Source organism: Solea solea, chromosome 9 (genome assembly GCF_958295425.1).
Source record: "Solea solea chromosome 9, fSolSol10.1, whole genome shotgun sequence".
Taxonomy (NCBI): domain Eukaryota; kingdom Metazoa; phylum Chordata; class Actinopteri; order Pleuronectiformes; family Soleidae; genus Solea; species Solea solea.
In genome coordinates, this window is record NC_081142.1 from 9,116,425 (window position 1) to 9,133,735 (window position 17,311).

The window sequence follows — 17,311 nt, forward strand, 5'->3', positions numbered from 1 at the left end:
TTAGTATGTCGTTCAAAATGTGACAAAAAAGTCATAGGTTAGTATGTCGTCCAAAATGTGACAAAAAATTCATAGGTTAGTATGTCGTCCAAAATTTGACAAAAAATTCATTGGTTAGTATGTCGTCCAAAATGTGACAAAAAAGTCATAGTTAAGTATGTCGTCCAAAATTTGACAAAAAAGTCATAGGTTAGTACATCTTCCAAAATGTGACAAAAAAGTCATAGGTTAGTATGTCGTCCAAAATGTGACAAAAAAGTCATAGTATAGTATGTCGTCCAAAATGTGACAAAAAAGTCATAGGTTAGTATGTCGTCCAAAATGTGACAAAAAAGTCATAGTATAATATGTCGTCCAAAATGTGACAAAAAAGTCATAGGTTAGTATGTCGTACAATATGTGACAAAAAAGTCATAGGTTAGTACATCGTCCAAAATGTGACAAAAAAAGTCATAGGTTAGTATGTCGTCCAAAATGTGACAAAAAAGTCATAGTATAGTACGTCGTCCAAAATGTGACAAAAAAGTCATAGTTAAGTATGTCGTCCAAAATTTGACAAAAAAGTCATAGGTTAGTACATCTTCCAAAATGTGACAAAAAAGTCATAGGTTAGTATGTCGTCCAAAATGTGACAAAAAAGTCATAGTATAGTATGTCGTCCAAAATGTGACAAAAAAGTCATAGGTTAGTATGTCGTCCAAAATGTGACAAAAAAGTCATAGTATAATATGTCGTCCAAAATGTGACCAAAAAGTCATAGGTTAGTATGTCGTACAATATGTGACAAAAAAGTCATAGGTTAGTACATCGTCCAAAATGTGACAAAAAAAGTCATAGGTTAGTATGACGTCCAAAATGTGACAAAAAAGTCATAGGTTAGTATGTCGTCCAAAATGTGACAAAAAAGTCATAGGTTAGTATGTCGTCCAAAATGTGACAAAAAATTCATAGGTTAGTATGTCGTCCAAAATGTGACAAAAAAGTCATAGGTTAGTATGTCGTCCAAAATGTGACAAAAAATTCATAGGTTAGTATGTCGTCCAAAATGTGACAAAAAATTCATAGGTTAGTATGTCGTTCAAAATGTGACAAAAAAGTCATAGGTTAGTATGTCGTTCAAAATGTGACAAAAAAGTCATAGGTTAGTATGTCGTCCAAAATGTGACAAAAAAGTCATAGTTAAGTATGTCGTCCAAAATTTGACAAAAAATTCATTGGTTAGTATGTCGTCCAAAATGTGACAAAAAAGTCATAGTTAAGTATGTCGTCCAAAATTTGACAAAAAATTCATAGGTTAGTATGTCGTCCAAAATGTGTCAAAAAAGTCATAGGCGGTGCTGTGAGGACGTCCCTCATCTCACAGTGAGGTGGCAGTCAACTTCTGTCTTGACTTGTGCTCTCAATAAGCCAAAGCGGTGCAAATAAGGGAAAGTCATTCATCACTGAACTTCTGAACCCTCACACAGATATTTAGGCTGCAGCAAACCACATTTTCTGGAAGACTGTCACTGCAAATGCAATGCATCTGTAAACTGATCTACTCGAAGTTGCTTCAGTAAAGTGGCTGTTGATAGATAAAGCTTAACTTGCAGAAGTATATGTTATTAAGTAATTATAATTATTATTATCATCATTATTATCATTATTATTATTATTATTGTTATTGTTATTGTTATTGTTATTGTTATTATTATTATTATTGATAATCATAATAATAATAATAATAATAAAAGGTCTGCTAAGAAATCATGTATTATGAACCCAATTCTAACTAGTTAATACAAGGTGGAGAACAAGATGACTGAAAGTGGCACAGCGATAAAAAAAAAAAAAAAGATGGTAAAGATTAAAAAAGTGTCTGCCTGTGATTTCAACAGATGATACACGTGTAAACATAAACTGTGTTGTCCTTGGAAAATCACACGGCAGTTCCTTCATTGTTGCAAGTTTAATTCCAAGCTGACATTACATTTCATGAGCAGTCATTAAAATGCATCCAGTATGAAAACATTCTTTGGGCATTCATTCATTCAGTGTGCATCGAGTTGCTACAGCTCTACATACAGTACAGTTACAGTACTTCAAGTCATTTTCTTTTTGTGTTTGCTTTTTTCGGGTCGTGGGGCTGAATCCAGCTCCCACTTTAAAGGTATTCTTCTATTTTGGCAATAGTTTTGAACATTGTGACATGGGTGATAACAAGCTATGAGAATGCTACTACAGGGCTAGTACAGCACCTAGCTCTGATGTTCCATCAAAGGTTTCATGCGTGCCCAGATCGCCTGCTGCAGGGGCAGAGCGCGATCAGAAAACCACTAAAGAGCTGGACCACTCCTGTCTACTCATGAGTGGATGAGATTGATGCAGGCCTTGGATGTGGTCTGGTTCACCCTTTGAATGCTTTTAATGCCCCGGAACCGAAGGCAGCACTTATATGAGACGTGCCAAAGGGAGAGTTGTGGTCAGGGTTAAAAAGATGAAATGGTGCAGAGTGTGTGTGTGATCTAAGTGATGTTCTCCAGGATGTAAAAGATGAGCTCCATCACGATGGGCTCGTCACCCCGCTTGCGCCCCCTGCTATGTATGACTGGGATGAGCACGCTGTCCAGGGCATTGAGGTACCGAGCAGGGAGTGGCTGCCCATTGCTCCCGGCCACAAATCCCACCTGAAATTACAAAGCAAACCTCTATTTAACTTTTATATAGTCACACCCAGGGGCTCATTTATAGCTTGCAAAGTCTGCTCATGTTTTGAGTTTTGTCTTTCGGCCTGTTGCACCAGCATAATAATGCAGCCCTTCAACACCCTGGTTGCCAAAAGAGTTAGTCTGTTCCCTCGGGAAAATATCTGGCTACCCACGATAGCTTTGAGTCTGGAGAAGAGAAGGCAACACTGTCCGATATTTTGAAATTTGGAATGCTGCAGTTTTACACAAGGTTCAAACAAACTAAAAGTTACCACAGTTTTAAACCTTTATTTTATGGAAATTGCATGTTTGTTAGACTTCATATGTCATTGTGCTATTTTGAATATCAAATGTTTGTCATATTTCTGTCTTCATGCTATGTTATTAAGGGCAGCTTCATAATGTGTCTTCTCATGTGGTGTTTTTCAATATTTGGATATATTAGGGCAACTTTTCTGACCTCTTGAGGATCAAAGGTGACACGCAGCCCCAGTTTGGCCATCCCGTCCTCTTTCAGCAGTTTCAGATGAGGACACAGTGCCAGGCAAAAGGCTCGGGCGATCCGCTCTGTCAGGCGATTGTGTTCCGCAGAGTCGCTCGCTCCTCCTTTGGCATGATCTGCCGTCTGCAGGAAGAACACCTGCACAACACATCGAGACACAAGTCAAAGGAGGAGACAATTTCAGGTGGCGTTAGGTTAATATTCACAGCAGATTATCATACGTACTTCTGTCCAGCGGATGATCTTCCCATTTTCTTTGTATTCAGACTTCTGGAACATTTTCATGCTGCTGATAGATTCCATGGATTTCCCATCTATGGGACTTATTACTCTGGAGGGAAACAAACAGGTGCCAGCATTTTGCAAATTACACATGTAGGGTTGGGGTTACATTGTTCCACAACGTTTGGATTACTATTACCAACATTGGATTAAAAAGAAACGTTGAGGAATTTAATTACCTATTGATTGTATTAATGGATAGAACTCTTTTTTTATTCCTCAGTGACTGAATGTGACTGTTGTTCTCTTTGAGCTCAGGTTCTTTGTTTGCAGCAGCAACATGAACTTTAAACAGGTGGCCACACTAACCCCTTATTCACAGTGCATTTTTCCTCCACCCACTGTACACAAACAAGCTCCTGGCTGTCTGATTGGTCAAGCCGTCCACAGGTGACAGTGTAGTCTTTCATCTCCCGTAGCGACCGGCGGAGCTCTGCCATGGTCTCCACGGTGATCTGCACCATTAACCCATCTGAGGAGAGGCGACAGCAATACTGGAAAAACACACAAACAGACACCAACACGCACACACACACTCCCTCACTCACTCACTCACTCACATACATCCACATGTACGCTCGCCTTGACATACAGTCTGTTAAAATATACACAGACACACATATATACAAACATCGACACACTCTGAATACACCAGTTTGAAGGCAGGAGTGTTAACATGCACTATACATGTATACAAATGCAGGAGGGTTAATAAAGTCAAGGCGAACTTGACCTGCCGGTGTATGACATCCTACCTTCTACAATGCTAGACTTGGCCAGGTATCCTGCTGATGCTTTCAGAGCACTGCTGAATATGAAAAAGCATGATCCAGTAACTGTAAACAGACAAACAAGCAAGAAAGAACGAAAGAGAGAAAGAAAGAAAGAAAAACAGAAAGAAAGAAAAACAGAAAGAAAGTTATGTTTTAAACCAGCTATGACCAGCTATGACCAGTGTGAGAAGTGACAAGATAATGTAGCATCATCTAGTGTCAAGTAAGGGTAATTGCACCACTGACACGCTACAGCTAACATGGATATTGTTTATTTTGTGTGTCTGCATAAATATAGAACAAATTGGCATTATTTCATATGCAGCCCCATGTGCAGCATTATAAAATATGTTCTATTCCTTATTCATGTCTATAGGATTTGCACAATGTTTGTATGCCGGGTATTTGTTTTCAAAAACATTTTATTTTATTTGTAAACAAAATGGTTTTTGTATAGTTTTACAAAATGGGTAAAACTATACATAGTAGTAGAACATGGCAGTGTCTATCCTTATTGCTACTTAATCACAGGGCATTGAGTCCAGTGTAATGTTGTGCCGCACCTTTGCGTGGCTGATTGTGGATGCTGATGGCCTGGGTCTGGTACTGGCCACCCTCTCCTTGCACACAGATGAGGTGGGAGTCTGCAGTCTCATTGAAGCACGCCCCTATGGCCAGCACATGCTCATTGGACTTATTCAAAGCCCTCATTAGCTAATGTGTGACAGAGTCCGCAGGGCAGAGAGAGAGAGGGAGAGAAGGATAACACATGATAAAAATGACATAACCTTAGTGCTGAGTGTCATTTGAAGGCTCAGTCTCACCTCATTATACCCTGTAGTCGGTATCTTAATGCAGGTCCTCTGCGCCTCTAGATCCACAGTGAGCCCCGGCACCACTGGGAGGCTGTAACGATAATTCCTAAAGTCCTGGAACACGATGGGATAAAAAAAAAAAAAAAAAAAAGAGTTCCATATCTAATTTGGTAGGCTTACTTGCAACACTAAACTTCCCATTAATGATGACAAATGTGAAGAAGTTAAAAAAATGTCACACTCACCACTAGTAGTCTCATAATGGTGTGACCAATTTCCCCAAATAAGGGCTTCCTGAAGCGTACGCTGTACAGAGGGCACGGGTAAACTGCAGGAAGAGAGAAAATAAAGGGTGTAAAGAGGAATCTTGAAGTGTTGCAGAAGATTCAATATCACATCTGGCTAATATGAAGAGGTGCAACTGATTAATAGGGTCATATTTTAATAATCAGCAGTGGCTGCTGTATGATTTAATTACGATTTGACAATGTTTAGTTTTTTCATCACCTGTTTTCATGTGTTTAACATTTAGTTTGTAAATGTTGCTTTGGACAGACCTTTCTGTGTGGAGTTTGCATGTTCTCCCCATGTGAGTGTCGGTTTTCTACAATCATCCCTCACCCAGCCAGCGTGTCCATGTGGGCATAAGGGTTATATTGTGCCTGACAATAATGGGTCTCAAGCAGTGTTGTAATGTAACAAAGTACAAATACTTTGCTGCTGTACTTAAGTTCAAAATTCACATATCTGTATTTTACTTTGTTACTTACCAGAAAATAACTTTGGCAGAAGTTGAAGTCACTTTTTACTATAATATTAAAAGTAAAAGTCTTTAAGTACATGACAAATTTTTTTTATATATATAAACTGTACTGAGATTTTAGAAGTAAAAGTAGCGATTGAGCAATGGTAGCTCACATTTTCAGCCTGAATAAAACCTTTATGGGGACCACAGGGACATGGGCACAGTACAAAAACATGCAGATTAGGTTAATTGACTCTAAATTGACCAGGTGTGAGAGTGAATAGTTGTTAACTCTGTGATGGACTGGTGACCTGTCCAGGGTGTACCCCGCCTTTTGCCCTATGTCACCTGGGATTGCCTTCAGCCCTTTGCAACCCTCATGTGGAGGATAAAGCGGTAGACAATGAATGCAAATGCTTAATATACATAAGTCTGATAAACATTTTATGAAATGGAGGAAACTGAGAAAACCAGCCACTTGTACTTACATCTGTACTCGGCCCCCAGTCGCAGCATTAGACGCAAGGGAAAGGCTTTGGCCCAGGCCACCTCTGCTCTGTGGACCAACAGGCCAAAGAGGTAGGGCTGGTTTGGCAGAGGAAGACCTTGAAGGCTCTGAAGAGTGGAGTGAACATACAGGAAGCCTGCATGTTCCTCACTGCCTAAGAAGCTACCACCAAACAGGGAGAGTGACAGGTGTTTCACAACCTTCCCTACAGGAATAATGAGACAGACGTGTAGTTACAGCAAAAAACACACACTTCAATAAATGTTATATAAGTTATTATGTGTGTCTCTGACCTGTCAGTGTGTCCCTGTACAGCTGGATGAAGTGGCTGAAAATGTCTTTGGGGAAGCTTTTCTCCTCAGGCAGGCACTGCAGCAGCACCACCACCTCCACCTGACCCACAGCGTGCATTCCCTTTGTCGTCACACACCAGCACTTTCTGTTCACATCTGTCACACAATCAAGCATCTACATCAGTGAAATCAACTGTAGGACATGGTGCATAATGAAAATGACATTTTATCATTCATCTAAAATAACATATTTAAAACACATACAGTTGACCAGCTTGACCATAGCAAGCAGGTTGGCATTGAGGACAAACACCAGGGGCTTGGGCCTGCTGCTCTCCAGCTCCTGAATAAGCAGCATCTCAGAGGGCTGTTCCTCCACAGTGTAATCTGAGGAAAAAAAAAAAAATCAAAAAAATCACTGATATTAGACGTTAATGGACTGGCGAGCTGTCCAGGGTGTACCCCGCCTATCAACCTATGTCAGCTGAGATTGGCACAGCACCCCAGAGACTCTCATGTGGAGGATAAAGCAATAGAAAATCGATTGATGGATGGATTAGACATTCAGTCAGGAACACTTTCATCATAATTAACCCATGAATTACAATAAATGGAAATTCATTTTGGGTAGTGGTTAGCACTCTTGCCTTTGCAGCAAGAACCCCCCCCCCCCCCCCCCCCGCGACCCTCGTGTGGAGGATGAAGTGGTAGAAGATGGATGGATGGATGGATGGATGGATGGATGGATGGAAATTCATTTGTAGCAAGAAGTGGGTGAGAAAGGAGTTATGGTGTGAGAATGGCTGTGATTGGAGCATGAATAATAGATGGGAGTCAGTTGAGGGAATTGCTCCCATCTTACCTCCTTTGACCCCTGTAGAGGTGAGGATTGGAGGGAGGCCGTCCAGAGGGATGAGGTTTGCAGAGTTGCTCACTAAAGCTGTGGTGCCCCACCCGTAAGGACCACATGCCTCCTGGAGGAAGAGGGAGGAGGAGTGAGGGGGGCTGGTCCTACGTTTGCGTCAAATCTTGCCATATGTAAACAACCTTGCTTGTATTTTTATATGGTGTCATATTTTGGGTGATCCTACACTAATAGATGTCCCGACTGGCCTTGAGCTTCTCCTGATCTGCGGCGAACCAACAGGACTTTTAGCCGACTCGCCCAGCACTTGTCTCATCAGCGGTGAGAACACTGGCTCTCTAGCTGGCGTGGTGGGCGCGGACTCGGACTGCTTGCTGGCGAAATCCTCAGCAAACCACACCCTTCTTTTCCCACGTGGAGGTGTCCCTGAGGAGAAGAAGTCAGAACATTTATGCAAAATCTCTTTTATGCAAAAAAGAAAACTAGAATCTTTAGCCAAGAAATGTCCTCACTTTTGATGAGAGTTGAGTGACAGGAAACACAAACTCGTCCCTCCTTGCCATCCAGATGAGTGAGTCTGAACTTGAGACTGGAGCAAAGTGCACAAAATACCTGACGACACACACGCGCACATGCACACACACCACCAAGGGACAGACGGACACAAACACATGTTTTGACACATCAACTGTCAAGTCACTTACTTGTGGACGTCTTACAGTAACATTGTTATTTCAAATCCTGCACAACACGTCCATAAAACAATTCTCCTCACCTTCCCACAGGCACGGCAGTGGTGCCTCCTCTTTGTGAATGTAAACTTTACCCCACACTTCATGCAGACCTGTGCGTGAGCATCAGGGATCCACACTGGTGCCACCTCTCCGAGGACGTTGCCCCGATCCTTTGATAGAATACCAGCAGGACTCAGGTGGTTTTCATTATCAGGATCTCCAGGGTTGACTCCAGAGTCTCCCATGGCTCCCTCCACACCTGCTTCCTGGGCATTGCTTGTGTTTGTTTCGTCTTTACCATTAGATTTGGCTATCTTAAACTGACTCTGAGGCTCCACAGACACCCTGCCACATGCTTCCTCATGTGCTGCAGTTGCATGTGAACTGCACAGCTGCTCCTGCTGCTGCTCCAGCCCGCTCTCCTCCAGTTCCTTCTCCTCAACCACAGAGTCCTCCTTTGACGGGAGAACCTGAGATTTCCTTTCCTCCACCTCAGCTCTGCCCTCCTCCTCTGGCCATGCAGCCTCAGCAGGACTCAGCACCAGGGGGCTGGATGACTCCTCAAAACAGCTCTCCCCCCATGAGGAGATGGCGGTCACAGTGCAGCTGCCTTCCTCCAGCTGGGAGGGTGAAGCAACTTTGGCAGGATGTTCAGATGGTTTCTGATCACATTGCTTAAAAGTGGTTCTGACTGCTGTGTCTGAAGCGGCTTTAGAAGGAGGCTCTGGTCTGATCTGACCGCAGTCCGATCCCGGTTTGGAAACATCCCCATCTTTGAGCACCAGCAGGCAGGGTCTGTTCAGCCAGTGATGCTTGGTGTTCTGCAGAGACGGGTTGTCTCCTTCATCTGTTCAGAGGGGAGAGCATGATGACATGTCAAGCACATGCACACATACACATGCATACATGCTGATTAATCATGACTCATTAGGTGGAAAAGTTGTGTTCACATGTGCCAAGCGGCCACTTAAATTGTGTGCGTGTGTGTTAATTCACATCATCACATGTTCACATTTTCAATCATCTCTAAAGGCAGCGTTGGCATGCGGTCGTCCTTGAGAGCTTGTGTGGCTGAGCTGATTGAAGAACAGACTGTACAGTTTTAAGACAACAGACTCAGTCTGAGTGAAATATTGATGCTGAATCAATATTGTGTTGTAGATACAATGAATGACATCACATGGCTGCTGCTCTGAAGGGAATAACAAGTATATCACAATAACACTATTGATGATTGGCTCTGTATATATACACCTACTGGCCACTGTATAAACATGTCAACATGTTCAACTGCTTGTTAGTACGAGCAATGAAAACATTGTTGAAACGATGCAATTACCAAAATACAAAAGGCTGTAATTGAGGAAATACTATCAGGGTTTGTACTTTATTGTCAATTAAAGGTATTTTTACTTATTCTTAATATTTTTGATGGTGTAATCTATGTGTCACATAAATCTATTACGTATTAAACACTGAACTGAAACGATCTTGCCATTCACAGAATTGATTGCGCAGTAGTATGGGGAGTTAATGGTATGGAGAGTTGTGAGTCAGGAGCTCATGAGAAAACAAGCAGTACAGTATATGTAGCCTGTACAGCAGCTATAACAGCTGATGGTACAGTATGTACAATATGTACAGTATGATCGGCTTATATTAAACATCGTGTTTGATTGACTCAAAAACAGGTCAAAGGCAGAATGGAAAAAAAAAAAAAAGAATGAAAGAGCTCGCCTCAGTCCACAGTGAAGATTTCCCCCTGGCACAGCAGCTGCTGCACTGACATGATGTTTGTGTGAGAGCTCCCTCTCTCTCTCTCTCTCTCTCTCCCCCCCTCTCCCTCTCTGTTTCTCTCGGGACAGTGACGCAGTCAACACACGTGCATGTGTTTAATTTGCTCACAGGCGCCGAGGCTGCCGGTGGCAATGCGACACTCACAGTCAACGACCCCGCATCCCGTTACATCACATCACATCACATCACTCTGCTGAGGTGATGATGCTCAGTGAGCCATTCAACAACACACACGCACATAGACACACACACACACACGCGCGCGCGCGAATGATGCTGACTATGCGCGCTGTCAAATGCTGTATCAGCAATTGTGTGTGCCAAACACAGCAGCATCAGCATCATTCTGCAACACACAGGCAGTGAATGGGGGGGGAGAAGGCTAAAGCATCTCCACTCCCCCATTGAAATCAGTGCATGTCTTACCCTCTGTTATTGCTCCTAGAAGGCTTTCGTTCTCGTCATCCCGCGTAGAGAAGAACTTGAGCATTTTATCCTGTTACATGTGAGTGGCGAGGGAAAGGGATTGGAGATTGGAGCGCCACAGCAGCCGAGTCTTTATAAGACAGGCGGAGGATGGGATGCTCTCGCCTCCCTCTCTGTGCCCTACTCAGTTTGATCTCTCTCGGTCCCTCCTCCCCTGTGTTTCTCTGCAGCTCTTTGAAGAAACTCAGGAGGTGGACAGAAATATCCCTCCCCAGTTTGCACATCCCGCAGAAGTGACTGTGCGCAAGCAAGAGTGTATATAGGGAGTCATGGTGCCAGATGTGAAACGCCTGCCCTTTTTTTTTTCATAATAAATTGCAGAATATCCATGCTTGAGAAACTCTTCTAAATGACCATCGAGAAATGTTACATCACTTATATTTTGGCTCATAGAAAAACAAATTGTGTGTAATAGATGTCAGGATCCTTGGGCTGCTGTATTTAAAAAAGTATCTCATATAGAACACTGAATGATGATGTATTCACTCTGATATGCTGAATTTATTTGATTCAACTTATATACGGTTGATCTGCATATAATACACTCTAAAACTAAATGGTAAAAATGTGCAAAAACAAGTGGTTTTTTTGTTTGTTTATGCAGAAAATCAAACAAACATGTTATTATTAAATTACTTTTGTGTCTAACAGTCTGTCCCTGGAACATCCTCGTCCTCAATGCCTTATGAACATTGTTGTAGAAAGCTGCATTGGACAAAATACAAAACAAAAATACAGTATAATAATAATAATATAGCCTTAGCTCGGGCTAGTGACACTTTAATTGTTAACAAATCCAATGAAAAGAGTAAAAACAGAAATATTTATTATTATTATTCCCCGCTCTCCACTGACACCAGCTGCTTGATCATTATTGGATTTTTTTCCCCTTCTCACTATAGTATTTTATTTTATCTTGACTTGTGCCTCGAAGTCAGGTGTGTAAAGATTTTGGCACCAGTATCGTGTTTGACTGAGACACAAACCATTATTAACTAACACTAACACTTTCTCCACAGCCTAAACAATACATCACACACAAAAAACAAGCTACGACCAAGACATATTTTATTCATTATTAACAGTGGATCAACTGTAAAAAACAAGATGTCTATGATTCACTTCAAAAGATGTAAATACTTTACAGTATAAAATCATCAAACCACCTTAAATTATTTTAGACAGTGACCATCACTGACAGAGAGATCCGTCTTCTGATACTTATCTATTACAATAACTAGTAATAAGCAAATAAATGAACTGATTGACGCTCATAATCTCTTTTTAACTTTGGTATATAGACATATACAAGATTTTGACTGTTATCTCTTAAAAGCGGAGGTATTTTTTTTTTTTTTAATTTTAAGATCAGAATCTTTACTATACTCTTAAATGTAACACAATTTACAGTTTGCCTTTTGTGGCATAGCCAATAAATATAACATTATATGAATTAGGGATAACTGCAGAAATGTTGGCTAAATAACATGTATAACAAATAAGTAAACGAATAATCAGTTAAACCAACTGACCAACTGAATCTTGTCTGGACTCTAATTGATTGTAAAATAACAGACCAGGCCTAATATTTTGGTATGTACCTGATCCCTGCCACAAATTAAACTGATATTAAGATGGACAACATTCAAGAGACATTTATCATTTCAATTGTCCTATGTATTAAAATGTCCATATCATCAACTCCACCATGTTTTTGACCTGGACTGTACCAACAACAGGAAACACATTAGTACATCAGTTAAATCCATGGAGTTGTCATGGAAACATTCACAGCAGAATTATAACCAACAACAGCAACATTTCCAGTACAAAAAGCACAATAATAAAAAAAAACATTAACCCATTTTAACTCCAACTAACTTGACTGACATTTTGTGAGCACAGTGAACATTTTTAAATGAATCCCGTGTTACATAATACACCACAGCAGTGCAAGTCCACATCCATCAGTCAACATAAAAACAAATATTGTACATGTCATCATGTGGTATGTGCAGATTCCCAAACAACAAAGTTCTCCACATCTTTATGCTGTCCTTCTGTTTGATTGATCAGAACCAATAAAAGTGGTTCAAGTGATGGATTTGATCAAAACATCTGGAGGAGGTAATGTGCCATGGCAGCGACAGTCGCCTGGAGCGGCGCCAGAGTTGCTGGCATCTAAAGAGCTGCGGAGCACGCTGCACTGCCAGCCGTGAAGGTTACTCAGCTTTGAGCCCCAGCAGCAGCAGCAGCAGCAGTGCAACAACGCGAAGATTTTCCTCAGCACCGCCCTCCTCAGCAGGATATAGACCCAGGGGTCTAGGATCTGGTTCCACGTGGCCATACGTATCTGCATCAACATAGTGAACGGTGCAGGCTCATCGCTGGTTCTGGTGCTATAAATGATGACATGAATCTGGTGGTACAATGGAAATTAAGAGAAGAAGCTGAGAGACTATACAATTGCAAAATTGATTATATTATTACAGCCTCTCTAGGATAAGATAATTACTCCAGATGCCCTTCCTGATGCAACCCTTTATCTGAGTACACTGGAAGTCAATTTAGAGCTTCCGATTAACTATGAGCAATGGGGATTGGGTACCTTGACCTAGCAGGGGCTTGAACCCTTGAGTTCCCTTGTCGCTTGGAAAAATAATTCTGGTAATTTAACACCTAAACTACCTAATTCACTAAGCAATACTGCTAATTATAACACTGTCTTCCCTGAATACACTGTTTGTTTAAATATTATGTTATTATTTTCATTTGTTGCCTTGCACATACTTAATAGTTTTTTTTTTCCTTATCTTGGATGTTTCTACTTTTCTACATTGCTGTGATTGTATACTGCTGTAACACTGCAAATGTCCCCATGTAGGACGAATAAAGGATTATCTTATCTTATCTTTTTTTACTAATTTCCAGAGATAAATGTGTTATTCGATCACCAGGCAGTGGATCTGAGAGACAAGTCTCATTCCCACAACAACAGAGGAAAATTGTTGGGAAAATTGACAAAAAGTCGACGTCAAAGTCAATTCCTTTAAAGAAAATAAAGGCCCTGCTGTGTTTCTGTCAAGTTTAAGTGTATTCTTTATTTGACCAAGTTGAGCAGAAATATACAAATGCATAATTAATTTTACAAATTAGGTAAGACTAAAGTCAATTATTTAACATTACTAATGCAACCGCCTCAGCCTGAAATAAGACATGAGTGGAATGACTGAGAGCTTTCCTCCTGCGTTTGCCTTTTGATGTTTTAGTTTGATACACAAAATGCACTGCGATCATCGTTTACAGTCATTGTCACACAAGAGAGTCAAAAGCAGCATTTATGTTTTTTTAGCTTTGTTCTTGGGCACGATGATCATGACTGTGCACAAATGTGCAACGGTTCTTTCAAATCATAATACTCAGAACTATAGAACAGCAATTTCACAGAGAACATTTGTGAAGGAGGAAAAAGAATCCACATTTATTTATTCTTTTGTTTTATTGCCATGTGTTTTGTAAAGCACTTTATAAAGTTACTAAGATTAATGCTCAGGGAACATGCAGAAAAAAATGTCCCCACTCACCAGCCTCTCACTGGGCCAACATACAGACACACACCATCCACACAACACTTAGCTGACTCAACACTGTGCAGAGCTGCTGCAGCGTCAGCCTGTGCTTCTTCTTTTTTTAATGATGAGGATAAATTCTTACCAGTAACGGGCCCCAGCAAATGCAGGACACCAGCATGATGGCCAGGAGCTGGCAGATCATCTCTATGTGGTACGAAGTGCCTCTGCAGTGATGCCTGCGTCGCAGTCTGGCCTGCAGCAGAGTGCAGCTTGTTACAGTGTTGCACACGATTGAGAGCAGCAGGGCGAGCAGGCCAAGCACGGAGAAAAGCAGCGGCAGGAACACATCCAGCCAGTCTTTGGCTTCCTCCATGTGGAAGAAACAGAAGCTCCTGGAGCTCTGAACCTGATAGGGCCTCCAGAGCAGCACGGGCAGCACAGCCACCAGGGCAGCGAGGAGCCAGGTGAGACCCAGCAGCCTCTTCATGTGGTGAGGTGCGATCACAGTGGAGTGGAAGATGGGCCTGGTGACGCCAATACAGCGCTCTACTGCCATGGCACTCCCCAGGAACAAGGGGCTCAGACCAAAGAACACCAGGGAAGCCCCGAAGATGCTGCACACGATGCGGTGAGGGTCAAATGTCTCCCATTTCTTCTGAGAACTGTAAACAAAAAGCACCATGGTGCCGTTGATGAGGTGACCCAACAGGTCTGTGACCACCAGGCTGCTGGCAAACAGCAAGAAGGACGCCCGCGACTTCACCCGGACACGGTTGTAGGATTTGATCAGGATAAAGATGGCAAGGCTGTTGGAGAAGATGCCCACTGTCATGGAGATGACGGACGCAGTGATGGACAACAAGGTGTTGTTGTTAGGGCTGACCTCTGACCTGCAGTCGGACTCTGAGCTCTCGTTGGTCGACATGGTGAAAATGTGATCTGGAGGGCAGAGTGAAGATAATCTGTGTGTCAAAAACAATGATTAAAACTTGTGATTTATATAAACTTATATACTTACACTATACTATACTGAACTGCTTCTACTTTACCGTACTTTACTGTACAGATCAGCACTCTACTGTACTGTGTACATATGTGTACTATGCTGCATTTTCTTATACTTTACTGCACTGTATTATACTGTACCATACTATAATGTACAAATCTGCAATCGACTGTATTATACTGTACTGTACTACTTTATACATGTTTGTACTATACTGCATTGTATTATACTATACTGCACTATATTATACTGTATTATGCTATATTATACTAAACTGCACTGTCTTACCAAGTTACTCAGTATTGCTGAGTATAACACTATACATTATATTGAACTCATTGTATACATAACACTATGCTAAACCATATTATACTATACTATATGCTATACTAAACTATACTATACTGTATAATATAACTATACTATACTATACTATACTGTACTGTACTACACTATACTATACTGTGCTATACTAAATACTGTACTGTGCTGCACTGTGCTTTACTATACTATACTATACTATATATTGTACTATACTAAGATATGCTATGTTATACTATATACTATATTATATACTGTACTGTACTGTACTGTACTATACTATACTATATATTGTACTATACTACACTATGCTATGCTACTGTATATACTATAGTATGTACTGTACTGTACTATACTATAATATACTATATGTGCAAAGTAAACCTCTTGTGGTAACAGTGGTGAGTCGCACAGAAAACATTTAAAAAGTTTGATTCGGTAACTACACAAAATAAATAGAAGTCTAAAGTTTAGTTGACTGTGGAGAAACATGATGATGATGATAATGATGATAACGCAGTGCGTCTGACTTACCTCAAAGTCGGTCTTCTTTCACGCAACTCGCCATAAATCCAAAGCCTTTCTCCCAGTTGTTATGATCGTCAGTAAAACAAAGTGACGCCTCGCCAGTGCAGCAGTAAATGCCATTGGACGTACTGAAACTGCGCTCCTCGATATTGCTGCGATGGAGGCAGAGATCCGTGCCACTTGTTCCTCCTGCGCTCTGTTGGTGCCAAGTGTCAGTGAGCGCGCACCTGAGCAGCTCCACACGTGGACACGGAATTACAATGATTGTATGTTCCGGCTTTTCGTTAATTCAAAAATGACAAAAACAAATGAATGAAAAAGCAACTCTGTCAGAGCGAAGTCCTTGGTCGCCACCCTGCTGCCAACACAGACATGGAATAACATGTTGTGTCATTGAAAGCATGAAAGTCATTTTATTCTTCCCTATAAAATAATCAACACCCTAAAGCAGGGGTCTCAAACTCAAATGACTCGTCTGGTCAGTCGTGGGCCAGTCAAGTAAAACAAAGCCCAACATTTTTGGGAGCTCAAAATTACATATCAATATGCCATATTAATTCCTTTTTTATATATGTACTCTTGACTTGTGTGAGCTTTTCTATCTTTTATCCATTATTCTGTATGCAACAATAAAAAAAATATATTTATGATGCAAAATTAATCTTTTAATTTAAAAATAAAAACATATAGAAATGACTCGTTACAACTTGATGTTGTTTGGAGGGCCACATGAAATCGATTGGAGGGCCACATGTGGCCCCCAGGCCGCCAGTTTGAGACCCCTGCCCTAAAGGTTCGCTCAAGATTAAATCCCACGATAAATATCTGTCCCTCAGTCACCTATGGATGCATTTTTATAAATTGAAGTTTCAGTTATTTCAGTTATGTCCTCAAATAGATATTTAGATTAAATAACTAAATAAAAAAAAAATAACTATATAATTAAATAATTTTCTGTTAAAAAAAAAAAGAATAATATATATAATATATGAACATATCAAAGGTCAGACTCCACCATTAGGCTGAGTTTTGGCATCAAAATGTTGTGTGTCTTTGTAACAACATAATGTTCTAATGGCTTAGTCCTGGCTCTGGTTCAAAGTAATACTCTCTTATTGAGGCAATGACTCAAACATATCGTCTTACAGTGCCCCAAAAAAAATTATTTCTAAAAGATGTGGTGAGTATTTGTCAGATTTTACCAGTCTGATGGCATCTATTTATCGATATTTATTTCCCTTTCTGTGTGATCATATTTCATCAGCTTTGTCAGCTTTCCTTGGATTAATGTGGGTTGCTTCAGGAAGGACATCGGGTGTAAAAACTGTGCCAAATAATCTATGCAGATAGGAAAGACAAATTAGCCATGAAACAAACCCAAATAAATCCAAATCCAA

The 17,311-nt window shown here is 40.9% G+C and overlaps 2 protein-coding genes across 2 annotated transcripts; both read right to left on the bottom strand.

The window, feature by feature from the left end:
* Positions 1–1,933: 1,933 nt before the first annotated feature.
* zfyve9b (zinc finger, FYVE domain containing 9b) lies at positions 1,934–10,686 on the bottom strand. Its single transcript, XM_058638452.1, has 16 exons — positions 10,428–10,686; positions 8,246–9,051; positions 7,983–8,082; positions 7,697–7,896; positions 7,468–7,579; positions 6,870–6,992; positions 6,606–6,761; positions 6,293–6,517; positions 5,305–5,387; positions 5,069–5,173; positions 4,808–4,958; positions 4,227–4,307; positions 3,781–3,943; positions 3,415–3,520; positions 3,148–3,327; positions 1,934–2,666 (listed from the first exon to the last, which is right to left on the bottom strand). Exons 1-16 carry the CDS (start codon positions 10,489–10,491, stop codon positions 2,505–2,507), a joined length of 2,817 nt encoding a protein of 938 aa, XP_058494435.1. The 5' UTR covers positions 10,492–10,686; the 3' UTR covers positions 1,934–2,504.
* A 1,893-nt stretch (positions 10,687–12,579) lies between these two features.
* Positions 12,580–14,984, bottom strand: ptgfr (prostaglandin F receptor (FP)). The gene is made up of 2 exons (XM_058639313.1): positions 14,202–14,984; positions 12,580–12,906 (listed from the first exon to the last, which is right to left on the bottom strand). Exons 1-2 carry the CDS (start codon positions 14,982–14,984, stop codon positions 12,580–12,582), a joined length of 1,110 nt encoding a protein of 369 aa, XP_058495296.1.
* Between the last annotated feature and the right edge of the window lie 2,327 nt (positions 14,985–17,311).